At 49.7% G+C, this 26,274-nt stretch overlaps 3 protein-coding genes across 3 annotated transcripts; 1 reads left to right on the forward strand and 2 right to left on the reverse strand.

Annotated features, from left to right (window-relative positions):
- Positions 1–9,222: 9,222 nt before the first annotated feature.
- On the forward strand, positions 9,223–13,834 carry NCLIV_056330 (GI11378, related; the record flags this gene model as incomplete). The annotated part of the gene is made up of 6 exons (XM_003885188.1): positions 9,223–9,420; positions 10,612–10,820; positions 11,285–11,447; positions 11,794–11,959; positions 12,330–12,534; positions 13,423–13,834. The coding sequence occupies 6 exons, from the start codon at positions 9,223–9,225 to the stop codon at positions 13,832–13,834; spliced, it is 1,353 nt and encodes a 450-aa protein (XP_003885237.1).
- Positions 13,835–15,682: 1,848 nt separating this feature from the next.
- On the reverse strand, positions 15,683–20,537 carry NCLIV_056340 (ATP-dependent RNA helicase DDX55,related; the record flags this gene model as incomplete). The annotated part of the gene is made up of 9 exons (XM_003885189.1): positions 15,683–15,723; positions 15,932–16,127; positions 16,387–16,671; positions 17,204–17,257; positions 17,687–17,944; positions 18,188–18,385; positions 18,681–18,964; positions 19,581–19,745; positions 20,309–20,537. The coding sequence occupies 9 exons, from the start codon at positions 20,535–20,537 to the stop codon at positions 15,683–15,685; spliced, it is 1,710 nt and encodes a 569-aa protein (XP_003885238.1).
- Positions 20,538–22,327: 1,790 nt separating this feature from the next.
- NCLIV_056350 (conserved hypothetical protein) lies at positions 22,328–25,097 on the reverse strand (the record flags this gene model as incomplete). Its single annotated transcript, XM_003885190.1, has 5 exons — positions 22,328–22,394; positions 22,646–23,373; positions 23,528–23,746; positions 23,999–24,169; positions 24,822–25,097. The coding sequence occupies 5 exons, from the start codon at positions 25,095–25,097 to the stop codon at positions 22,328–22,330; spliced, it is 1,461 nt and encodes a 486-aa protein (XP_003885239.1).
- Between the last annotated feature and the right edge of the window lie 1,177 nt (positions 25,098–26,274).

Consider the following 26,274-nt stretch of genomic DNA (forward strand, 5'->3'; position numbering starts at 1 on the left):
CCCAACGGAAATAAACTTGTAGTGCCAGCGACACAATTTCGATCGACAGAACTGAGACATATCACGTAGACTGACAGGACAGGCTTTTGCTTCGGTGCAGGCACCGATGTACAACGAAGCGGTGAAAGACCACTCACTCTGGCAAGAGTTTGTTTTTTCCTCTTTTTGACAAATTGGATTTGTTTCTACCGTGTTGGCTACTGGAAACTGAAACTCATTTGACCCCGCTTTCCCAATGAACTCCACACAAACACATGGCCAGAAATCGCCTTGTTTGTGGTGGAAAAAATGCCACTATAGAAGGAAGACAACAGGCAGACTGCTTTGTGCAACGCAGGCAACAGTGACAAATAGTTGAGACGGTGCTTTAGAGAGGCTACGAGGGAACGAAAGATAAAAACGGAGCCTTCTTTCTTCCACGAGAACACTTGGAAATCTGTGTGGCGGAGAGGGTCGTGACGGGATGAAGACGCATACGCCACTGACAAGAGCAGAGCATGGAAAGCCCCACTGCCGGTACCAAACGCCAAGAAGTAACCCCCTCATGCACGCATATGTGATTTCCCACCCTTACTGCACAAGAGCGGATGCGCATAACCACGAGAGAGAAGGCACCAGCTACGCAGAGGCACATACTCTCAAAGGGACGAACTGCTTCTGCCTTGTTCTTGTCCGGGGCGGGCAAGTCTGGAGCGCATGTTTTGTCTACAACATGAGGTTTTGCAGTTTGCTAGTCGCGATAAAAACATGTTGGACCAGGATTAGGTCTGCCCATGTGATATAGAAGCACCTGTTACTAGGTATTTTTTTCAGAAAACAAGATGAATCATTTGGGGAGGAAACCACAACTGAAATCTCTGCATTGGGAATCAAATATTGCCATTAAGTGGGGCTTCCAGCGGTGGCAATTTTCTAGCGATAGACGCAGTGTGCGACAAATCACATATGTTAACGTATGGGTGCAAGATTTCGACACTTGCAACTTATGAGGAAAAAAAACACCGCAAGAAAGACGCATCTGAGAACTGAAACCGAAAGGTACCGATTCCAGCAGGACGGTGACTTCTGCACCGGCTACGGGTGGCGTGGTTGATTTTCAGTCCGTGCTTCTTCTCTACTTTGGAATTTGAAGAACGCTCTCCTCTATCGCCCACCTTATTAAACTCCCGGGGGCGTGGAAACGCTGTCACACGCTCTAGCAGTGAACGATCTGTAGAGAAGAACGCATTCGTTGTCACAGGATGCAAGCCTCAACTCCGTTTTGTTCAATGAGACCATACCAGAGATGTGTCCTGCGGTGAGTTCTGCAGGAGAGAACATCCTTCAGGTTCCTGAAGGCAAGACCGCCTCTCGAAAAACAGGTCGAGGCAAGAAGCCCGATGACTGCGAAACACTTGGGAGTAACCACAAACGAATAGGAAGTTTCCAGTCCTGTCGCCGAATCGAAAATTCTCTGGGGCTGGGCTGACTCACCCTGACTAGCTCTGCATGCACCGCGTGGCCTTCATTTAAGAGCGAAAGAAACTCAGTTCAACAATACTGAAAAAAACACCTGTGCAATGACCAGTTTGTTAGATTTTCGGATCGAGATCAGCGTCTAGCCATGAAGTGAGATACGAAGTTCCTGCCCCCCCCCCCCCCCGGCTGCCGCAGACTAGAGAGTACCCTCAGATGCCAAACAATCCAGTGTTTTCACATGACAGAGCTGCAGAATGTATGGATCTAATCCTAAATAGAGTTGCCCGGTCTGTTCGTTTTCTGCGTAACAGACCATAATGTGATGATTCTTGACTAATACTCCAAGTTGTTAGTTCTACATACGGTGGAGTTCCGAATGAGGCTCGCGCAATGCTTTCAAGACACCGGCCTACGTGAGGAAAGCAGCAAGCAGAACGGTGACTATCGTGTTAGGTCCAGGATCAAAGATTTCGAAGTGCGTTTTAGGGAGAGCTTGAAACGTTGGAGCCCTCACTTACGGCGTTGGCAACCACCCACACGCTTCCTCCTTAACCGCAAGGGGAGACATCCGTTGTTGCCGTCGGTTCCCTACCCAGTTGCTGCGCTTTCCGACAACACCGACGAACTTTCAGTCCTGCTGTTTACGGAGTGCACTTGACGAATCACCGACGTCCAGGTCGGCGGAAGCTTTTATTGTAGAGTTTGTCCTGTGAAGTGGCATCACGTGAGCCTGCTGTGACTAGGATAACCGTAAACGGACTGCACTTCAAGAATTTCCGTCGACTCGGCGCCACAACTTCGAGTGAACACTATCGTGTCCCGTTATTGAAGTCGGTTCTAAACTTGAGTTAGATAGTACTGAACAAAGGCTTCACACGAGCCTTTGATCGGCGTAAACGAAGACGTATCGTGCATCCAACAAGCCCTCTTTGACATGGGGTCTCATCTTGAAACATTTCGAAAATCCGATGCGTACCGCCACTTCCATGCACAGCATCAGTTTCTTGTGCTTTGCTCAAATGGCATCGAACGATATCAACACAGCAGGCAGAGAATGGCTCGCTACGGAGGCGCGATCTGGTGTTGGGCCGAAAAGACGGAACTGACTGTAACCAGCGTCGCCAATAGAACAACCTTGCTGCATCAAAAATTAATCTACAACTGTCTCAAAAGCCGATCGTTCGACCGTAAATGACTGGTACCGCCAGCAACCAGAACAGGGCTTTAGTCGAGTTCTCGAAAAGCAGTCGGTCCCAGAAACTCTGGTATACCGATTAGGTAAACGTGATGTAAACGAGTGAGCCACACCCTTACAGAAAAAGTTAGTCTTCCAGTAAACATCATGCTTTAGAGCATTGACCATTACTGCTGCTAGAAAGGTATACCTGATTGTACTAGTTGCATCTGAGTACTTGTCCACCTACCCAAAAGACTTACGCGACGAATTCCTGTTTCAGAAAACGTCGAATCCCGGATTACGACGGTAGCCTGATCACTCTATGGTAAGCGAGTAACGGCTTATTGATGAGGATCTGGGTCATGTGTCCGCAAACCATGAACAACTTCTCGTGGCAGTAGCTGTACGTCGGAGAATAGACGGGTGAAGTCAGATATAGCGACGAGTCCCGTATATGCAACAAGAGCTTATATGGAAAGTTCTACTGGAGCTGAAACTGCGATCAATCGTTTATAGAATTAGGTTTTATGTGACTGAGATACAGAGACGTGGCAGTCCCGTCCTCAGCCGGCTCCACCAAGAAAATAAATGGCTCATGGGGAGGAAAATACACGGATCGGTCGCACTTATTATCAGTTAATCATTTGGTCCCATTGCCTGCCACCCTCTAGTCCAGAGTATCGTTTCCCGAGGGCTGTAGCGGGTGTCTCATTCCCACCGCTTGGCTGCGGGATTGCCTTTTACTGTTTCCCTGTAATTTTGTAATACACAGTTGGCTTCAGGGGGGCAGCTAGTTTGTCTTTCTGCAGAAGGGAGCAAAGCAAGAAAAAAACGAGGCAAACGTCCCTCACTGTGTCCACTTTCTACAGTTGTTTTCAACGATCGAAATGTTTCTACATTGGCCTCGCGACACTAGTACGGCAAAGTCAGTTTCTTATGCCAAAATAACGACGCGAGAAGTCGAGCTGAGTGCAGTGGTGTATGTGTTCATTAGAAAGCCTTAGTATTTTCTGCGTGAAGTTAATTTCCTATCGTAAAGGTTTAGAGGAATCGTGGTAGTTCTACTGAAGACCAAGTGGCCCAAAACGTTTAACGCTTACCGATAGTGGTTCGTTCGTCACGATATTGTATCCCCTACGAGAGAGAAGAAAAGTCTGACAGGAAATGTGAGCAGATAGTATTTTGTTGCTATACAGGAGCGTGCTTTTGAAGTGCTATAGCTATATCTCGTGTACCGCCCCATTTTTGTGCTTTCCGATGCAACTGGTGGTCCGTGTGCAGCGCGGAAAGTCGATTTCGTTTTGACTGTATAGAATGGATAACTGGGATACGCCGAAGGTTCTCATCGAACTTCGTGGACTTACGAGGCACCCGAGGCAAATCGCATGGGGGACACTATTTTGGAGAAATGTGTATAGAGAGAGTCGAAACGGCTGTCCTCTTTTGCTCGCGTTTCCGCATCAGTTGCGTGGCGAATTCCATATCTGAAGGTTTCACGGAATGAAACAACGAACGGCTGAATTTTCATCCTGTAGCCGGCTACCCTTACTATGAAATCCCGTTGTAGCTAGCACCTTTTAGCAGCTCTAGTTCACGGCCCCGAGCCCTACGCAAGTATCAGGACAGAATCCCTCACGCTCTGGTACAAATCACTGAAGCGTGGAAGCACCTGACTAATCTTTTCTGTTCATTGTCATCGAGACGCTTGAGCGTTGCAGGGTCGTAGGCCTGAATCACAACGTTCACGCGACAGAAAGCTAGAGGAAGCATATGAGACTGAACGGACAACTCGAGCAAGACCACAATATCCGGCCTCCTGAAGTATTCCGTCTACTGCTGGGGCCATGCAGATACTTTAGTTACTTGCTTGACCCTCTATTTGCTCTTCCGCCTATGTGCGTATTGCCACGTCTGCACGCCCACTTACAGATACGGTTTACCTTCTAACGCCGCAAATGCCTCTCTGTCTCTCGGTATGTCTGCATATTTTATCTATCCGTAAGCGTTCCACATACGAAATCTTCCACCTGCTAGTTTAAGCATCCTTCCATGCAGAATGCCCGCCTCCCCGTCTCTGTTTTTATCTATTTCAAAGTCTATCTGTTTTTCTGCTGACCGAATTGCCGGTGCATGTTCGCAGGAGAACGTCATCACACATGCCAGACTGACGCACTGCTGGTCCAAACAGCACTGATGAACAATCAACTTGAAACGGCGTATTGCACACCTCACATCTAGTGACGGAGAGTACTAGCTCTCTCCCATGATCACATGTACACATGATACTACTTCCCTTCAGCGGTCCCGACTGCCGTGAGACACGAGAGAGACCCCCATGCCACATTCGTTTTGGTGTCTACTAGCCGTCGCCTAACACACCTCGTGCGTAATTAGATTATAGAATTCCGACGGCCTTTGTCGAATGCCACTCGGTTCGCGTCCAATTTTTTTTGCCAGGATGCCCTCGTGCTTGCGATTCTCCAGCCTAAACAGTGGGTGGTAGGCGAATGTGAAACTGTAGAGGTAAGCACTATTTTCAAGCATCAGGCGTCGAAAAGGTCAACACCTTATGCCGGGTTTGGTGTGGGTCAGCAGTCGCTTTCCTAAGAATTAGCGTAATGTTGAAATAAAATGCATCAATGAATAGGCTCGCGTGCCTCTCTACGACAGCTACCCTTATCTGAAGTCTTTTCTGACTTACAACATTATCAAGCTTTTTCAAATCGATGGGCTGTAGTAGCCCACAAAGGAAGCTACGGCACCACCACTGCACTGAGAAAACGGTACTGATTCCCTTACAGGCACATCCGCTGGTCCTCGTTAGGGTCAAGGTACTTGCCGAGAACAGGATCGTACTTCCTGGATGACAGTTTATTTTGAGCCCGCGTGTGCTCAGCAAGTCGCTCTTTCTGTAAGCATCTTCAAAAGCAGATCGAAATGCGCTGTCAGTTAATATCCACTCCCCAAAAGCGCTGGCAGTCTCTACGTGAGCGGACAAATTCGTCTTCCAACGCAGAACTCCCTCAGCAATACGCATGCGCGTAGCTGAGAGTTTTGTGTCGGGTTTGAAGACGCAATTCGCACAAAGGCCTTCGGCCCGCATTGACCATGACGCACGCCGTAGTAGATTCAACGGGTGACAAAACTGGATTGTCGTGCAGCCTTGCGTCCAATTACACGTCGAAGCCATGAACACGGACACAGGGCCGTTTGCAAAATTGTCCGCTCCCTTGGCTGTTGCCGCCCTGACCGCCGTCCAAGCACCTATTCTAGAAAAACGATTAACCGGGTTCAGATCGCAGCCAGAGAGTTTATACGAATCTGGACACGCACCTCTTTGCGATCCGTATCATCCTTCAGATACACGTTGGTTACGATGTCGTAGTCGCGCTGGCGGCCTAGCTGGTTGAAGGATCGAGATGCCACCTGTTTGTCCGACGAACCTTGGGGGGCCAGAATGTTATACTCAGGTTGCCGCCGAAGGCACTGTCTACTACAAGGCCCAGCAACACGAGCTTGATTGCCATTTTCGAAGGCTGTGCTGAGATTGGTTATGATGTCATACCTGAACAGTGCGTATGGAGTGTCAGCTCTTTTGGATTCACCCCAGAGCAGTCGGCCGAAATGGGCTGTTCTTGGAAACAGAAACCATCGAGTGTTACGAGCTATTCGCTTTTGAAGATGTACAACCCTTCATGAGACAAAATGTCAAAAACGCCTCTCGACTAAGAAAAAAGCGAATCTTGCGCTTGGGGCTTTTACCTACTGTTCTCCCCTCATCTGAAAACGCCTTGCCCGAGCCAGGTGTCTCTTCTGTTCTGCTTTCTCTCTCTTGATGGCCTGCTCTTCCAGTTCTGCAGTCCGGTACAGTTGAAGGATTGGGTCGTACTCAAGCTGCCTTCTCATGACCTGGGCTGACCAGCACACAATCGTATGTGGCTCGGATTTAATTCAAATCCGTTAGGCCTCTCCCTCTTTCCTTTGAATGAACATGATCCATACTGTGTCCTCCTAATGCTTAAGTGCAGTCACGATGTCTGGCCTTGCTGCGATTCGTGTATGTCCCTTGCAACTTTCTGGGAATCCCGTGTGGTGCTCGAGGAATTGAACTATGACACCACTGTTGGCACCACGGCTCTGGGACCTCTTGGTTCACAGCACGTCTGCTGCTTGGATTCCAGTGCCCGATGGGGACAGTGTTTTTCCTTTCTCTGACAAGCACGCTGTCCTAGAAAAGTGATTGTCTTTTTACCAACAGTCACCCGGTCTGGAGGCCTCCGAATGGTTGGCGTGCCTGCGGCACACTTCTTTGACGCTTCATACTCGTGGAGGTACTTCGTCCAGTTTTTGTGTGCCTCTTCCATTGGTGACTGCCTCACATGACAAGGCACCTCAGTCAGCCGCAACACACATGCGACAGCTAGACCACCTTCATTTCTGTAGTATCTCCTCTGAGAGAACGTGAACTTGCTTTAATATGCGTCATAGACTCCTCTCACCAAAACCAGCAACCACCTTTAAGATCTGCTTTTAAGACACCACGGGGTCAGAATGATCCTTTTGTTTTTGGTGTCGCCCTCACTGAATGCTTGTTCGCTCCAATGTTTGCTTTCACTCCTCAGTATTCGTAGCTATCGCGCGCAAATGGAAGAACAGCAGATGCTTGATCCTCGTCAGTTCCTGCTATAGCAGCACGGGCCCTTCAGGGATTCAGTATAGAAGGTCTCTTCAGCTTGATCCACAGGATCAGACGCAGTGGCGAGTCAATGCCGCTCGCCGGCATCCAGAAGTGAGGAAAGGCATACGATCATAAACGTGCACAACGATGGCAACAAGAGCAACAACAAGCGATCTCAATTTGACCTACGGAGGAAACTGTTGGTAGAAGACTCGTACATCCAACGATCAGCTGATGGCCGCCGCTGAGGCATATTCCTGTCAAGTTTATCCTGCTGTCAAGACCAACAAGAAAAAACTACCGATGGCCCGTTGCAAAAGAGAGGCGGTTGCCAAAGCATCAACGGCAGAACGCTCCCACATTCTGCCGTACCCGTGGTGACGTTCTGCGATGCCGGTTTGCCCGTTGGGACGAAGCAGTGTGGTGCCTGGTGTGACGATTCATGCAAGTGTATCCTGACGACTGGCAGGATATGGTTAGAGTCAGGCACACATGCTACCAATAACTATATCTCTCGTGTCTGCGGAGATTGAGGAGAAGAAAAAACTGAAGGCGGTTCACGATGTGGGTTGAAATGGCGACGTTCACGTACTGGTAGAGCAGCTAATTCCAGGATGTAGGAACCTTGTTCAGCAATGCAGGCGGTTATCCGCTTGCGCTTCAAGCAACAGTAAAGATTCCGGGGCATGAACTACAGCCTCTCGCTGGTGTCTAAAACGCAGCAAGTCAGTCAGAGAGACGATCGCAAAGAGCTATTCTCAAGTGACGAAGACAGACAGAAAAATGCTGCTCTCAGGCATGTAACAGCGGCGCATGGATCTTTAGGTTTTAATGACGTCTGGTGGCCTCGAGGCAGACGGAGGCCGCTTATCAGAACACATTCTGACCCCTTTCCTTCTGGTCGTTTGAATTGTGGTCAGTAATAAATATCTGGGGGGGCAAACACTACGGTTGACGGGTTAGCATGTCCCAGGTGGAGGCTCGACACGTACCAGACTACGATTTTTTGAGTGTAACTGGCATAGCTGACCCACACTCAGATGAAGAATGGCGGAAAGCAAATCACGGATAAGGAACAAATGCACATTGCCAAATTGAAACCACTGTTTGTGGTTGTATATGCTGTATATAGTTCATATAGTGAGATCAGTCTTTTCATAGAAGGCCATTGCCGCCGTCTCCTATCGACTCTACACCGCCTCTACATAATTGCTGATCTTATGAAGGGGGTTTTCTTCGAACCAGAGCTTCCATTTTGCTCGCGGTTGCCTGCCTTTAATGAGCCGGCAGATATGCTGAATTTACATGCCGCGCAAACTCGCTACCGCGGGGACTAGAGGGACTGGAACAGCCACTCTTCGCGTCATTTCTTCACACAGCCAGAAGTGGACCACTTCTTTTGTTTTGCGCAGTACTCTGTCGAGTTAGTATCATCGATTCATGCGAAAAGTTGAGCGAGTAGCTAAGCATGCAGCCCTTTCGGGACGGTGGCTTCCACTGTGGCCCATGACGGGTGTTCTACAAAATGCGTATCCGACGTCTCAAAACGACGAGTTGCTCATTCGCAAGTTTCATCGGCAACCTCCATCGTTTCTGTTACCATTACACACCCATCGCAAACTTGGAATGCGTTTTAAAGAATTACACACCCTCTAAAATCTGGACCATAAGGCAGTTTCACTATGGTGAGTTTCGATGAGATTTGAGTATCCTTCCATCCGGCCTCGGGGCATCAGGGGATACTTTGGTGCCCCTTGTCGTTGCTGAGCATGATGCATGCGTATATCTCCACGAGCCTGATGCAGTCTGTTCGTTCAGTGAGAGCTACTTACTTTATTGAAAGGGAGGCTTCTGTAGGGCATTCTGTCCACAGGTATACCCGGTACCTCGCCCGGCCCCAAAGGCAAGGATGAAGGAGTTCAAATATCGCAAAATCGGAGAGCACTCACGAGTCGACGAGTCGCTCTTCGGAACTGCGTTCGAACGGGATGTCCTCATCACTGGAAAAGATACAGTAATGGCCATGTGGGCCGAGAAAAAGCAGCGGTCGTGCGGTGACGTTTCCGACACGATTCTCCTGCATAATGACGAGCTCATGAAAATGAAGGTGAGAACAGGTTCTTGATCTCAGCTACTCCCTCCTTGACGGGAAAACCTGAGAACCAAATCACGCTTCCATTTTTATTATCATTTGAATAACTGTTGACTTGCCGAGGCCCCCGGAGAGAGACATCCAAAAAAGGTGGGCCGCTCTGGTAAGAGAGAGAGAACGCTCTGTTGAAGACGCCATTTCTGGTACAGTAACGTTTCTATTTAATCGCACTAAGGAGTACGGACCATAGCTATTGCATGTTTTGCGGTAGCAACTACTCTTTCAGGCCAACCTTTGTCGTGCTCCAATGCAGCGGATGACGTCAGGATTCACTTGTGTGCTCTGACGGAAACTGGAACGGTCTCAGTCAGCCTATTTGTTCTTCATGCACCTGCCAGTCCAGCATCGGCCCTCCGCCTCTACATCCAACGGGACATTTGAAAATGAAAGAAGAACCAGGATTTGACGATCGCCTCGCGGCTTCCCAGGTTAGGGGATAGGAAAAGAATCAGAGGTGCTGTTGGCACAAAAAATGTCGATGAAAGTGGAATCGAAGAAATCACCACACCATAATTCCTGTGTGCTGTTTGTCAGGGGAAAAACAACTAACGATATCACGAGATACTACCACTTCAACTTTTTGAGAGTGCAGACGGCATCACTGTCGTATTGAATAATAGAGATGGGCCTGCAGAGATCTGATCGGCATTGAGATTCCGCATATCGCAACTCGTGTGCAGTTTGCTATGAACAAAACAGCAAACACAGTGCCTTCATGAGATCAAGTATGGCTATCTTATGTGTCCGCGCTTTCCTGTTTTGTGATCTGCGGGGGTAACTACCCGTTAAACGAGAAGTCCAGCGAAGAGGAATCGCTTCCCATTTGTTAGGTCTGAACCGGCAATATTCTCTCCGCTAACCCGCTTCTTGAAAACTAATTTCTCGTTGCTCCCACCTCGAACATTCACATATCATATTGTTTAACCCGTTGCCCACTATCATTTTCGTAGCACATCACTCAGTAAAAAGCGGTGTGTATATCTGAACATGCATGGGCCTCGTGGGCCAGTCCAGTCGCTGCGGTGGGCCAATCCATATATGTACAGTATGCAGACGACTCAACGCAGCATTGTCCCCTGCGAGTGAGGGACCAATACTCTTGTGACATATACACGCATACGGATGCTTTCCATAACACTACTTCAGGAAAGGAAAAGACGGATGCTGGCAAGAGAGGCAGAACGACGAAAGAAAGAAATTGCCAAATTGAACAACGAGGACTCGCTGATGGATTCAATTCGCAACAAAGCGCTCGAGGCAAAGTATGAGCAGCGTGACGAGGTCAAGAAGATGAATCAAATGATTCTTCACGGCAAAGTGAACACCATACGAGACACGCAAATAGAACAGAAAAGGTTAGTAATCCTTGGGAGACAACGCACTGAAATTCCTCACCGAATCGGCCACACTTTTTACTTTTTTACATAACCACAGGATTCTATCACGATGCCAACAGAACCAGCAAGAAGGATGTGTCCACTGAAACCGATCGTCACCCTACTCGACCGAATACGATCAACTTTGAGTGCTCTTTGGACTCTCTCGACTACAGCAGCTTGTTGTCTTATCGTATTGCCGTACACTAACAACCTTTGGCAGTCCACCTTTCCTTGGAAAATTCAGTGATTATCCTGTTGATTTCGGTGGTGTCCGTATTGCCACTGGAATGGTACGTGATGTTGGTCTTCGTCGCCACCGTTTCCCCTTCCTGACCTTCCACCACAAAGCAGAAAGGACGAAATCGTCTAAATGGAGTAGAAGATACTAGTAGTTCCTCCCATTTCGTTAGTGACAACCATTAACCATTATGTTTCTCTAGGCAATGGAAAGCTGAGAATGAGGCAATGGAGAAGAAGCTGGACCTCATCATGGATATCGCTCTCATCCAAGGCATACATCAAGACGAGGAGAAGGAGCTGAAACGACAGCAGAAGCTAAAGGCAGAGGCAGCCATGATCCGCAGCCAAATCGCCGAACGCGAGGTAGGTGAGGTTAAAGATCGTCGAATGCGAAGACCGTCTAAGTGGAACTCGAAGGTGAACATCCAAGGAACGAGCACAAGCATGGGTGCATGGCATTACACTGGCAACCAGAAAAGCTTACAATGACGTTAAGACGCTAGAAAACGACGTAGATCAATTGCAGGAGACAGCGAAGAGGAAGCTGACTTTAAAGGTATTTACAAGTCACTAAAACTGGAAAAAAGCAAAACGCAAAGGGTGTTCTAAAGCCGAAGACCAATACACATATATACACATATTCATGCATGTGTCCATTTGGAGCTGCCATGAACTGCCAACCGCTGCTGGAGTTGCTGCTTTGGGCCAGGCAAAAAGGCAACTTGAATTGGAGGAACGGGAACGGGAACGCCAGCTCCTAGTGAAGCAAATGGAGGCTCTTCAGATCGAGGAACAGAAAACGAGGGACCAGAAAGAGGAGACAAAGCGCATGCTCATGAACGAGATAAACTCGCATAACGCGAAGTTTTCGAAAGGTATCGATACAATACAGTCGCTTGACTTCTAGCCAGTCAGGTGACGGTGGTTCGTCCTTAGTAGCCCCTAAACAGATGCCACACTGCTCGCGGGCAAAACCAGAAAGGCAGATGAATACATTCTCAGACCGTTATTCAGCCTATGGTTTCAAAGCGCCGTCTCGGGTGGGCGTGTGGTTTTGGTGAACGCTACACTACGATTCTGTGTAACGCCACAGGGGGAACCTGAAAAAAAGAAAGACTGCTTCCACTTGCAACGGAGCCACAAGTTGGCTTGGCATACAGCTGGGTATGGCTGGTTCGATGGGCGTAAGAGTGCATGACGGCGGTTTTCTGTTTATGCTAGCGGTGCCGAATGCGTTGTGATCAGAAAAAGAAGAGCGTCAGGCCGAGCGACTCAAGGAGGATATGGCGATTGCCGAATATCAGCGAGAGAAGGCGCAAAGAGAAAAGGAGCTGGAAGATAGGAAGCGGGAGATGATGGCCGCGAAAGAAAAGGAAATTGCGGCCCTTTATGCGAAGCACGAAAAGGTCATGGATAAACAAGCAGAAATGGACGCCTTGAGGGCACGCCGGTGAGTATTCTGCACGACAAAACTAACTTCCGTGCTCCGCTCCTGTCCGACCAAAATACGGCGCCGACTGCTTTCCATTTCGAATACAAAAGGGTAAGAGTACAGCGAGAAGTGGAAGCTAACGCTTCAACATGAATAATGAGGATATCTCAGTGTGGTAACAGTAGTAGGGATTCTTCCTGCATTGGCGGAAAACATATTTCTGCCCGTTTCTGCATCTTTAGCGTACGTCATGGATGAATTCATGCGCTTTGGGCTACACACCGGCATGATATGCAAACACGGCAGACCCTATTTGACACAGACAATCATGATGATATTCGCCCAAGGAAGACTGAAACGAAAATGCATTCCGGAACTTTCTGTGAGTGCTCTTGTTTGCTCTGATGGATGCAATAGCCTTCGTCGTCTCCGTGGACGTTACTGAACACCCTAGACGTCAGTCACCCAAGCTCGTGCAGTGATGTACGATTTCTATTACCAGAGTGGAACTAGGCAGAAAGACAGCAAATGCCCCAGTGTCAGAGATAACCGATGTGTTTATGTTCTCTCAATGTTCGTGTCATCTTGAGGTTTGTCACATTGCTTTCCTCTTAGCGAAAAGAAATACCTTATCCTAAAGGAACTACCCAGGAGAGTTGGACTGATGGCCATCAACCTCTCAACTGTCCTCACTAGAGCAGTGGAACTACGATCACATCCCGACGAACTTTCGGTCAGATAGGTCTATTTAAGTAATGGCTAACTTAAAGTTTTTTCTCCATGCGTGAGAGAATTTCTCCATTCAACTGCAGTGGCTACTTGAATCCGTCATTTCAAGATCCTTTACGTTAGTCCACGAGATGGTCTCTCCACATGTTGCTATGTCCACGTTAACTTTCCCTGTAGGGCAATGGACGAACGGGAGAGACGCGAGAGACTGAAAGAAACACAGGAAAAAGAGCGATTAGGCCGGATCAATGCGGAACTGGCTGAAGCTCGTCAGAAACAACATCGTGACAAAGTTCAGACTTTAGCACAGATGGCAGTTGCCGACCAGGAGGAGTTTGATCGCATGGCTCGTGTTCAGAGAGAGAGTGAAAAGGCTGAGAAAAAGAAAAGAGAGGAGGAGCAGCTAAAGCGGCACAAGCATGCAGAGGAACTCAGACGACAAATTGAAGAACACGAGAAAGCGAAGCTTCAACGAAAACGCGAGCATATCGAAGAGGCCATCCGTCTCAAGAAGGAACAGGAAGAAGACCGGAAAACTCTCGAAACGATAAAGGTAATAAGAGGAGTTATAAAGAGCCACGAGGAATGATGCGCCACGCAGCACACCAGCCTCTCTGCTTGTTCCCGAGGCCTCTCGCAACAGCAAACAAAAACTCCAGGGGAAGACCTGGAACGGCAGCATCCAATTCTTTCTATCGGCCCGTTGTCCGGTGCGCTTACCCCTACTGTTCCATTCACAAAATACTACACTCTGTACTCTCGCTTCCTTCTCATGCGGATCCTTGCCGCGTTATTGGTCGTTCCTTAATTGCAAGAAATCAGCAGCGAGCAGAATGCAAAAGGCAGTTTCTCGATGCCTCGATGGACTAGTGAACAACGCGGCGGTGGCGCCGCTCACGCACACGCACACCCATCGTCCTAACTACGATTGTATTGCTGTCCATGGTTCGCCGGTGATCCGTTCATCCGACGAACAGAAAACGGCCCATATGACGCCAGATAGCCATGGTCCCAGTGACCGATTCCTGTACGTTTTTGGTTGCCGCGTCGGTGTTCACGTGCACAGTTCTGGATTTGTTATTTCCGCGTATCAACGACAACAACACCTCTCGTTCTTTTTGTGCTCTAGCTTTGCATATAGGAGACAATCACACCCGTACCGAGCTCGCTCAACTTTTTTGCATTTTCTTTGTGCAGATGAAAAAGCTACAGGAACTTCAAGAATCTGGTGCCGCGGCTCCATACACCGTCCTCTTGCAGAAAACGTCGTTTGGCTGAGGGGCTCGTTCTGACTTCTTTGTCGCGCAATTAGTATAAGAATAGGAGCTGCTCTGCTCGTGTAGAGGATTTTCTGTCTCGTTTGTTTTCTCCTCCACGCCTTCGCCTACGCAGTCAACTTCGTCTTGCACATTTTCCCACATACGCATTTTCCCCATTGGCCTTCTAAATGCATCGCTGTATATGGCAGGACAAGTGGAGAAAATACCGCATGCATCCGGAGCTACTCACGTTTCTTTTATTGTTAAACCAGTCCCGTCCGGAGCACGTGCGGGGCCTTCAGGAATCGTCAAGGGCAATCCGACAACTCGTGTCGTTTTGCTCAGGGGAAAACAACTGACGTTTAAACGCACAGAATCTGCTTCCGTTCGTCTGATATTTCGCCCTCCCCCATGGAATATAAAATTGCAAACGTACATTTTACCGAATAAATTTTTATATATGCAAATATGCGCATGCATTTACACAATTCCTCCTCTAACGCTAGAGTTACCGAGAAGCAAGGAGACTCGTTGCCGTCGACTGTTGGCCGGCTTGCCACGCCTCCACTGTTGCGGTTTGTCTAATGAAAAACGTAGATAGGGCAATCAGCAAGAGGGTCTGTGTTCCTCGAGCAGGCGAACGGGGCCTGTTTCACCAGGGTCCTTGTTTTTCTCGCGTTTGAACGGTGTGAGACGTATTGCTGATCAGAGTCTCGAAACGAGGCACCGCGCACTTTAACGTCATCATTCCTGCCCCTAAAATTCGCGGTCCTCAACAAAGTAAGGCATGAACTGGAGTCAGTTTACCGGAAAAAAATCGCACCGCCACCAAGTGCCATACCCCTTCCTAGCGTTTACACTTCCCTCTTACACGCATAAGGATTTCCTGCGGAGGTGATTTCAACACAAACCCGTTTACTACGAGCACCTCCTGCCCTCTACCACAGTCCGTCGTCTAGCTCAAGACCGCCTCCCCGTCGGGGCATTCCGCGGCATGTCTTCCACCCCGCACACCGGAGGTTCAAGGCAGTGTAGAGCTGTCTGCCACAGACTGCATAGCGGTTCGCACTGGATATCTGTTGCTCTGAATTCTGTCTTCCTCGAAGTCGTTCTTTCCAGCTTTCACCTGTTGCCTTCTGCGCATGCATTGAAAACGCATGAGAGCGATGCGTAGATGATTACCGCGAAAATTGCCGGCGGTCCCCCGCTTCTCTTTTGCCTACACACATCCAAACAGACACCAAAAGTGACCTACAGTGATGGATCTAAATTTCCCCTTCCCGAGGCAACACTTAGCTTTGAACGAAGGGGGAAACTTGGACACAGACGCGTTAAAAAACTCCAGCAGAGAAAACGGTAAAGTGGATCCCCTTCTCTAGTGCTCAGCATGCCGGCCCTCAACTGGCCCTTGCGTTCCATCCCCGTACCGTAGGGATTTGAGGCGGAGAACTTGTGCCCCGTTCCAGAAAAGCGCTGTGTCTTCTTGTCAACTTTAGTCCGGCCCTTCGCCTTCAGGTTGAGCTCCACTCTGGGGGGAACTGAGAAGCCAAATGCCCGTGCTACGCGTTGAAGGTCCAAGGCGTGGACGTTAAAAATGTCTTTGAGAGTGTGAGATGCATACGCCTGCAAAAAGATGCAGTAACGGAAAGAGCGAGGCACTCCGATGCAGACGACTCGCGACTGCGCGAGGACGAGACACCTGCCCAGTCAAACTTCCATTAACCGAAGCAACAAACGAGACCAACTGTTTGATCGGGAAGTTTCACAGGCGTAGCGAAGCAGTGTGCATAAGAAGACCCAAGGATTACAGACATTGGTATATATATATATATATATATATAAACACAGCTAATGTAGGCGTGTTCCGTGGAGATGCGCTTACATGGAGATACGACCGATATGCATCTTGGGAAGCTTTGTGAAGGTAGTAGTTTTTCTCAATTAGTCGCTCCAGCTGGCTCTGGACATTGGCAATTTTGTTTGAGGGGAATGTATACTCGTTGAGGGGGACTCCCGCTTGTTTCAGATACCGCAGAAAGCCAATTTCTTCAGCCATAAGAAAAAGTAAGGCTTTTCCGGTACCCCCAGCACCTCGTGCTGTACGCCCGACACGGTGGATGTACTCCTTGGGATCATCTGGCGGGTCATACTGAACAATCCAGTCCACCTGAAAGGCGCGGAAACGGCGAAACAAACCGGACACCACAGAAAGGGTTGCAGCCCGTCTCAATCATAGGGTAGCACAGTAGAGCAGTTCCACGGCTCCAGCGACGCTGTCTCTGATTCCAACGATTGAAATTTTAGGTCGTCTATTCGGCCAATAAGCCCGGCACAGTTAGGCAAGAGGACTTCCAAACGTTGCGCATCGACCGTCTGCTTGGCCGAGGCCTACGGTGGTGATTAATGCCTTTGTTTCCCATTGTTGTAGACCTCGACAAGACACAAGCATTTGAAATGTGGCGCAGGCCTGCCAGCACCTTAGGGTATCGCATATCTATTTCCCCATGTCTGCTGTGATGCGGATAGTAGGAGCAGCGAATGCATCAATGGATCGTACGTGGGACACACACGGGGTGAATTCATGCACTTACCCTTGATGGCACCCACGTGAATATCGATGTATCGTAGTTTGACCACACTGAGAGTGGCAACAAATGACAGAATGTCTATGAGTGTTGAAGCTTGGCAACGCTCCTCACCTTGGGGATATCTAGACCACGTGCGGCGACGTCGGTGCAGAGAAGAATGCCCTTCTGCACCGTCAATCACCAAACAAACCGCAGGAAGCGAAAGTCATGAAAAAAGGAGAAACGAACAGTCGTCGAACGGCCTCCTTCTCCACAGGCGAACACGGGGCCTCAGGCAAGGATGAGCGGCAAAAACCCTCTCGACTCGTTGTTTTCCCGCATTCTGAAAATCTAGTAAGCGCAAGAAGGGAACCATTTGTCGTTCCTTCCACGGTCCACCCAGCACCAGCGGAGACAGCAAGAAATTGTAGGTACCATACACAGAGGCAGGGCGACTCTGAGCGGGGCATACGTGCGTGCGGACTAACTAGACCCGGTTGACAGCAGATAGGGCACGCCACTTTCGCATACCACAAAACGGGAGACTCACCGCGACCAACCAGTTTGGCTAACATTCCTGTTGTGCTCTGATGGAATACGTGCAAGTCGCCTCACCTCAGCATTGCAAAAGTCGTAGTACGTCGACATCCGGGCATTCTGTTTCTTCTTGCCATGAATGCAGGTCGTGGGCAGATCGATGTAGTTGAAGAGCTCGTCGTGGAAACGGACCGACATGCAGCTGCTGAAGAAAACCATGATCTTTTTCTCTCGGTTCTTCTTCAAAAAGGTGAAAAGGAGGAGGAAGCGTTCCTCCGCAGGACACACAACGTAGCCCTGCTGGATGCCTCGGACTGTCGCCACAGTGTCCTTGACCTGTCAAAGACCACATCGTGTGCAAAAGGGAGTGTAGCGCTGACGAAATCAAAACGCGGGAGCTCCTTTGGGGGTTCGCCACCCTGTTTCGAATTTACGCCCGCGTATTCCGGTTTACTTGTGTATGCGTAAATAAAGGCTTCTATCCCTCTGCGTCGCCATACGCAGTTTACAGACCCACCCTCAAGCGCGAAACAGACACGGCGTGTGTCACGCATTTGCCATTCAAAGAGAAAAGCTCACCTCAACGAAAACGGGTTTCTTGAGAGAAAGCCTCGCGAGGTCGGCCACCTTCGCGCTTTGAGTTGCAGAGAAGAGGCACGTTTGACGGGTTTGAGGAAGCATCTGGAGGATGGCGTTCATTTCCTCTTCGAAACCAATCTGGAGGATTCGATCTGCCTCGTCGATGACCAGAGAGAGCAAATTTGAATATTGAAAGCCCTGATATGCCGGAACAGAACGCAGCAAGGCAATCGAATAACTTACGTGCCCCGACAATGAAGCGGGAAACGGTGTATCATTTGCGATACGCTTCCTCACCATCGCCCTTATTCTCTCTTCTGTCTCTGTTGACGTCGTCGCCCCCCCGTACGCTTGACTGTGCTCCTCGTTTCTGCCCCTGGTCGCGCCTTATATCTGCCGACTCTTTCGTCTTCTCGTGCTTCTAACATCGGTGCACCGCCTTTCTTCCTTCTCGCACCGTCCCCACCAGCCTTTGCCTACGATGCGGGGTTACCTTCGTATTCTGAAGGTGGTCAAGCAGACGTCCAGGTGTCGCGACCAGAATATTCACTCCCTTCTGCAACTTTTCCACTTCGTGTTTCCTATTTGCGCCCCCAATGACGAGACCCAGCGTCTGCGGGAGAAACTTTGACAGCTCCGCAGCAACATCGAAAATCTGCAGGGATAGTTCTCTTGTGGGCGAAATGACGATCACGCCCGTCCCATTTCGAGGAAGAAATTTGACTTGGTACAGGAGTTCGACGGCAGGAACAAGGAAAGCGAGGGTTTTTCCGGATCCTGAAATACATCGAAAACGGAACAAAGAGAGCGAGGGATGGAGGCGCGGAAGAAAAACACTGTCAACAGGCCATGTCTGCCAGTGAGCGAGTCCAGAAAAGACGCGAACCTTAACCTGATACATGGGGTCGACAGTGAGGAAGCCGAGAGCTTGCGTGTACCCTAAACCTCTGCAGCAGCACCAGGACGTGACACGCCCCGGATACAAAAAAAAGTACGCGCAGCGAGAAACACGGAACGAAAGGTGGAAACCGTATCTGGAAAAGGGCCCTCGCCGAAGCAGGCCGCCAGGGTTGCTGGGTAAGGCGGTGCCGAGGAAAACACAACGCGCAAAAAGCGCCAACGAAAGGTGACTCACGCGTTGAGCTACTGAATGACGACCACTATTATCGGAGAACGCCAGAGTGTTCACACCTGATGGAGGGCCCGAGAAAACATGATCATGAAGTACAGGTGAGCCCCGGCGTGAAGCAGGCGGTATACACCTCGGATAAAAATACACAGGCAATGCTCGCCGTGCCAGTTAAAACGCTCCTGCACAACGGCTTTTGAACGCGATGCCTCAGTCGTCGCGAATCAAAACAGCGAGAATTCGCCGCTCGCATGTGGTGTCTACCTGTTTTCGCCGCTCCCAATACGTCTCTTCCCTCCAGCAGCCGAGGAATTGCCTTGGCCTGAATCTCTGTCAAGCGCTCCATCTTCATCTCCGCCAGAGCCTTTTTGACCGGCTCGCAAATGTCGAGGGACTCGAATGCGACATCGCTAAAGAAAGAGTCCTTCCCTGGAATTGCACAAACACAGTGAGTAAACAAAGTGACAAATCGTTCTGAAATCTGCACACCCTACGCAGGTGCAGAATAGTTTCGAAAAAGAAAGAAGCAACGAGGCAATCCGTCAGCCTCGTGTAAAGGGTGGATTGGCAGTCTTGGTAAAAGGGGTTTTTGTCGACCAAGCAGCACACGGGTTTCATGAGTGTAACTTAAGGGAACGCGACGAGGCTCTAGTGGTCATAGAAAACCTTTTCTCCGCCGACATAAAAACGTTGAGGGAACGACGCCCGCAGAGCCCTATTATGTTCTATAGGCAGTTAGCTATACCATAGCCTCTTCGATACCTACAGGGACTACCTTCGCAGTCGAGACACACAAGTCGAAGCTGTAAGAATAAGCCGGTAGTTCCGAGAGAACGTGTTGAAGCACCGTGAATGGCCAGCTCAAACCTATATGCCAGTGTTTGACTTGCGCATGTCCGTCCGATATTAGCAAGAGGCGACGCTGTTGGTCTCCATGAATCCACAGGCAATTCGGTTCAAATGACGACGCAACAATGCAACGAATGCCTTACCAGGAGCCTTCTCTGTCTTCCGGCAGTCTTGCTGCTCCGTGTCGTCTCCAGAAACATCTGTTGGATCTGCAGGTTCAGGTGCGTCTGTTGGCGAAGAAATTTGTTCTTGCTCCTCTGCTGGTTCTTCCTCCACGGGGTCAGTCGCCTGAATTTTCTTCTTTTTCTTCTTCACTTCCACTTCCCGAGAGCTTGTGGAAGCTGCAAAGCTTCTCTTGCTGTTTTTCTTCATGGTGGTAATGAAGCGAAGTCAAAACGCTTCACGTCGCTTGCTGCATGCGGCCGGTGCCCCGAGTCAACGCACGAGCGAAAAAAATGGAGGGAGACGCCACAGGCTGACTCCTGTATCCCCGTCAAGAAAGATGAGATTGGGTTCGGGGGTTTCAAGAACCTAAAGTAGAGCAAGAAATGGATTTGTAGCTACGAAAAAAGGGACAGAGGACCGCGAAGTGACGCAGAGCGAGAAGATGCATGCACTGCAATCGATCTTCGCGTTGCCCCGCCCGGCAGGAAAAGAGAGAGGAAGCGGCCGAGTAAAAAAAACCGAACAAGTCAATGCCCCACAAAATATTTTAGAGGTAAGCAGGGTTTGTGCCACATACAGCGATAACGAGCAAAAGTGTCCTTTTCGACTGAAGGCAACAGACTACGTCCCTCGCCGCTGGCCAAGCCCCACAACGGGCCATGCCTATGCTCATTCGGAGCAGCCAGTCAACGTAAATCAATTCAGCAGCCTCTATTTTCATATCGTGTGATACGGGAACTGAGGCAGGTTTTCCTTGGTGAGCTTAAGGCCACACCTAGTCCTTTTTCACCGTGCTGCTTCGGCATCTTCACACGTGAGCTACACGGCCAAAGGCCCCGCTGTGCCCGTATAGTGAAGAACGCACCACGAGCCACGTATGTTATTCACCCTCCTGATGCCCTGGAAACTCTCTTTGCCGATTTAAAGCGAAAAGAACAATAGCGAGACACCATGTCTCCGAAACCGAGGTCCTGTTACACCAGTTGCTGCCTTTTCACCGACCGCAAGACCAATTTAACTACAGCAGTGCCTCAGTAGTCTCGAACACTCTCCGGAACAGAACGGGTGTTTCACGCTCTTGAGGGAAAAGTGCAAACACGTCTGCAGCCGATACACGAGGTAGTGAAGATTGTGATGCAAAACAAAGTGGGAGGGGGAGAGCGTTGCCGTTCAGGGGTTGAGATACAATCAATGTTCTCGCTGCGTGATATTTTAAATAAGACGTGCTTCTGCCTGCAACTAGGATGAGCATTGCTGTCTAGCACCAGTGAACAGCAGAAATGTGTCCTGCACCATCGTTCAGTTAGTGTAAGGTTTCTGGGGCACACAGCAGCGCCTGCACAACCCAAGATCGATGGAGTACGTTATAAACGCTCACATTGCGAGCAGCTGCATCGAGGCCGAGGCAAGGAAGCAGTTGAGGCACCAGCAGCTGTAGATGAGGTTTGTATCCAGGACACAGAGAAGGCACGCATCAGAAAATTTTCACTGGGTCGGCTGCGACCTTAAGTTTTAAAAGCAGAGTAACCGGCAGAAACCACCTCGAAAAGCAATTCGGCACAAACGGCCGCTTTTCGAGTCCCGTTTGGAACCCGGATATCTCACACAGAAATGAAGATCTGAACACTTCCCGGACATAGACTTTGACCGGGAGGAGCACCGCATTGAACCCTTCACGCAGAAGTATAGGGCCTCGTGCACGAATGCACTAAGACGGTAAAATAAGCCCTATTCCACACTGAGCTCCCCTCTGCTCTCTTTTGGAGGAAGGAAAGCGGAACGATAAACGCGTCCCTCGAAATTAAGCCTTGTGATGGTACCCGCCTTTCTTCTGTGGGATCGGCGCCTTTTCACATTGCTCTCTCGTGTGTCTCTCGAAGCAAGTATACTTCTGTTCCTCCATAGTGGGCTCGTAGCATGTGTTGTCCACTGTGGAAGTCTCTAATCGGCAAACCTGCTCCAAAGAAGGATGCGTGCACGGGAACTCCTCCGTCACTTTAACTGTCGTCGTACACTCCCCCATATTCGCGTATACAGGGAATTTCTTGCAGCGTCTTTCGGTGCCTGTAACAAGAAGGAACACGCACACGCAGAAACACAGGTTGTCGTTCAAAGTGAGAGAATCGGACTGTGGAGAGCAAAACCGTATAGACGCCGTAGACAGGCAAAAAACGAGGAAGCTGAGATACTAGCAGTGCCGAAGTTAAGGGCATCAGTAGCTCATGAGACTAGACGAAACAAAGAGTATACCGAAGAACAGCAGGGAGGGGCCGCAACTGCTCCAATGACAGAGCCCCGAGATTTCCTTGACGAACCTAGGTAATTTATACTCTCGGACAAACGCACCTTCTTCGTAGCACTCATACTGTTCGGTGACCCATTCTTCCTCGATGCATGTGTTTGGGATTGTTCGAGGAACTTGTTCGCACTTCTCCTTCATCACACTAACAGCGCACTCGTACGGCTCCACATCCATCAGGGCGGCAACACACGTTGAAGCCTGGAAGACAGGAATCATCTTGCACTTCTTGATCTGTTCTGTTGCTTCGCATGCGTACGATTCTTTTTGCTCGTATTCTTTGTACGCAACCCCTTTGACCTGCTTAGGGACTTTCTTGCATTCGACTTCAGAGACCACCTCATCGCAGGCATAGTCTTCGGTGGTTGGAACCTCGCGAGTACACATCTTTTGAACCGGTTCCTTCACATCGAAGCACACCTCCTCCATCTCAGTCTGAGGACACGTGGACTGAACAGGGACCTCTTGGCTCTCGTAGCAAGTTTTGGGAACTTTCATCTTCACAACCTCGGTGCACGTCTCCATTTCGATTCGTTCAATCTCTTGAGGCACCTGCCTGCAGCCCTTTTTTCCGGGACCAAGGCGCCTGTAGATACCGCTCTGGTGATAGAGCTGCTTCTTTGGTTTTTCGTAGTGTTCATTCTCGCACACGGTATGCATCACTGTCTCCTTAATTTTCTTCGCACATTGCTTCTCCTGGACGGTGTCGACCTCCTGCGTGCAGTCGACTGCCACTTGCTGCGTCTGAGCATAACGCACAATGAATGAAACTCCAGAAAATCACAGCTTCGTCTCACTGTATATATCTCTACTCGTATGTGACAGAGCCGACGGGAACACGGCCACATGGTTGCAGTTGCCGACAGCCCGATTCCTGGATAAAAAGCAGCTGTTTTACCGTCTGAATGGTGCATGGCCGGTTCACGACTCTTGGGACTTTGGAGCACTGCTTCTTCATTTGAAAGTCCGTGCACGGGTACTGCTCCGTTTTCATCACTTGCCGCTTGCAGGTTCCCTTTTTGTGTTTCTGCACTTGTGCGCATTCTTTCTCATAGACGGTGTCCATCTGAGTGTACGGCTTCTTGCTGATGACTTTGCGGGTACACAGAGACGGAACCTACAGGCATGACATAGAGTAGCACGGAGACATTATGGCGGGCGACAACTGTTCTCTAACAATAATGATCAAAGTGATATCTCAACAGCTGTCCGAGAAACGGACCAAGTCATAGCAGCTTCTGTCAAATAGAACCACACGGCTGGCTGGGGGGGCCTTGGTAGATCAGGGTGGGTCCTGTACGGTACGACGGTTATCTCCGGCATGGTCGGCGGAACCACGCCGCACGAGACGCCTTAAAATGAAGCGTACCGTGTGCTGGTGGACTGCGCATTCCTCCTTTGAGTCGAGGCGATGGCACGTGTACTCTTCTGTGACCTGCTTGGGCCGGTAACACGTCGACTGAACTTTCTCAGCAACCGCCTTGCACACCGTCTCGTTGACCTGTTTGACACACGGCTTCTTGGTGCGTTTAGGGACTTGCTGCACGCATACACCAAACGCGTCTACACCGTTTCTTCGAACCCAGCCAACGCAACAAAAGTACAGATGCGTTTCGGACGATTAGTAAGGAAGGATCCAGAGCGAACGTTTTGAATATCAATATGGTTCTCCTGTCGGCGGTGAGGGGGAGACCCGTAATACTTAGGCTTAACTCTACATTTGCCTTGTTACTTGTTGTAATGTTTCTGCCATACTGCCACACAAATACCATCAGTCGTACCCGAGCACATGTTGATGGTCGTGAGACAGGAACATCAGCGCAAAGCTCCTGCACGTCAACTTGGATTGGACAAGAATATTTCCGCTCTTGCTGAACTACTCGATAGCAGGTAGCTTGCATTTGAGTAGATTTTACGTCGCAGACCTCGAAAGAGACCTGAGACGGGCAACTGTACGGCTTTGACGAAGGCACCGCCTGACAGTAGAAACACGTACCAGGACACAAGTGTTTCTGTGAAGAGGAAAACGATCAAGGGGGCTTGAAGCTGACAACGTGATCTGCGTGAAATAGCCAGAGGTCATTAAGACTACTGTATAACAGGGTAATTTCTATTGACGCAAGAGCCAGTTACTCTAGTGATAAACCGACGTAAATCCGGTCCGCGCGCCAATTCCTTAGACTGGTCATTACCATCGAGCAGGTCGCCTCTTTGGAAAGGGGAATGCTGTCACATTGCTCCTGATACTCTTTGCTTGGGAGGTACACTTGTTTTGATTGCACGACCTCCTTCGAGTGTCCCAATCCACTTCCGTGCTGCGTTTGCTGGTGCTGATGTTTGAAGTTATCTTTCTTGACGGGATCGAGATCATAGGGATCGTACCCGTACGGCGCACCAGTCACCCGCCCCAACCAGAGCGACGTCGCCAAAATAAGGCAAACGGTGGAAGGTCGGGAGATAAAGTCCATTTCGGAGCTTTTTTCTGAGATAGCACAGTTTACGGGGTACCCCACGTTCAACACAAGCTGAGGGCTGACAAGAGTTCTTCTGCCGAGCCTCCCCCCCTGCCTCCGAGGTTCAAATCTCGCCCGACCACAGGACATTCGCCGGTGCACGTCCGCAGCTAGCTTTCTGGGTACGTGGCGACGTCGAGCGTTTCCAGTCTAGGCAGTAGCTCTTGAAGCTTCTTAATGACTCTAACGCAAACTTTGCTCAGCCAGCGGCTTTGCTCTTACTACCTGTTTCCTGGGTTTCTGTAGAGTGGATACGGCTCGGAGAACGCGCCAACGAGGCGTTCTACACTTATTGACCCCCCCCTCCCCCGCGTGTGTACATTGCAGTGCGGTTGACAGTCCGGAAGTCGATGACACACTCCCGTTAAAAAAATGTGTCTACATCTCTGACCGCAGCATCACTTTAGCTACCGCCTTTGTCCGTTCAGCATCTGACTGCCCACCGATGGATTCGTTGTTCGTGCTGCGCAAACGTTCTTCCGCTTAGGGCACTTACTAGAGCCCGACGCGCACAAGGAGGCTCTTTAATCACTCATACATACAATAAGCATTGCGTGGTTTGGCTGATGACCCAAAGGAACTCAGACGCCATACACTTTCTACATTTGAAGAAGCATTCCACGCATATAATAGAAAGCGTGTGAGGTGCAGTGACTATGCGAGACTGAACCATTTGAAGTGCGCGCGTTTTCGCCTCTTTCTGCAGGTTCCTGCTTGTGTCACCCGTGCGTCGTGAATAGTTTAACGAAAATTTCGAATTTCGCTCGGGTGCTCCCTGTGTGTAACCACCCGCCGCGCCAGGCGAGAGGCTTGGTTTAGATATACAGCTGGGCATGGAACTGCCCAGTGTTCAGACGTGCCAGTGCAAAACTGCAAACTGGATTGGAAGTCAGCATAGCTGCTCTGATGTCGCTGGCTCCACATACCCGAATGTATACCAAGTGTCTATACGCGCATCTATGTGAGCTCACGGAGCATGCGCAGCTGACGATGATTAACTACATCGCTGTCTCTAGGTTGCGCTCCATACGGAAAAAAGGTATAGGTTTAGCCTCTCGTTGTCGACCTGTATAGTTGTCAACGAGAAGCTGCGCTTCCCATGGGGCGAGGCAGGCGTTTAATGGACAATGTT

The sequence above is a fragment of the Neospora caninum genome, chromosome XI (assembly GCF_000208865.1).
Source record: "Neospora caninum Liverpool complete genome, chromosome XI".
In the NCBI taxonomy this organism is placed as follows: Eukaryota; Apicomplexa; class Conoidasida; order Eucoccidiorida; family Sarcocystidae; genus Neospora; species Neospora caninum.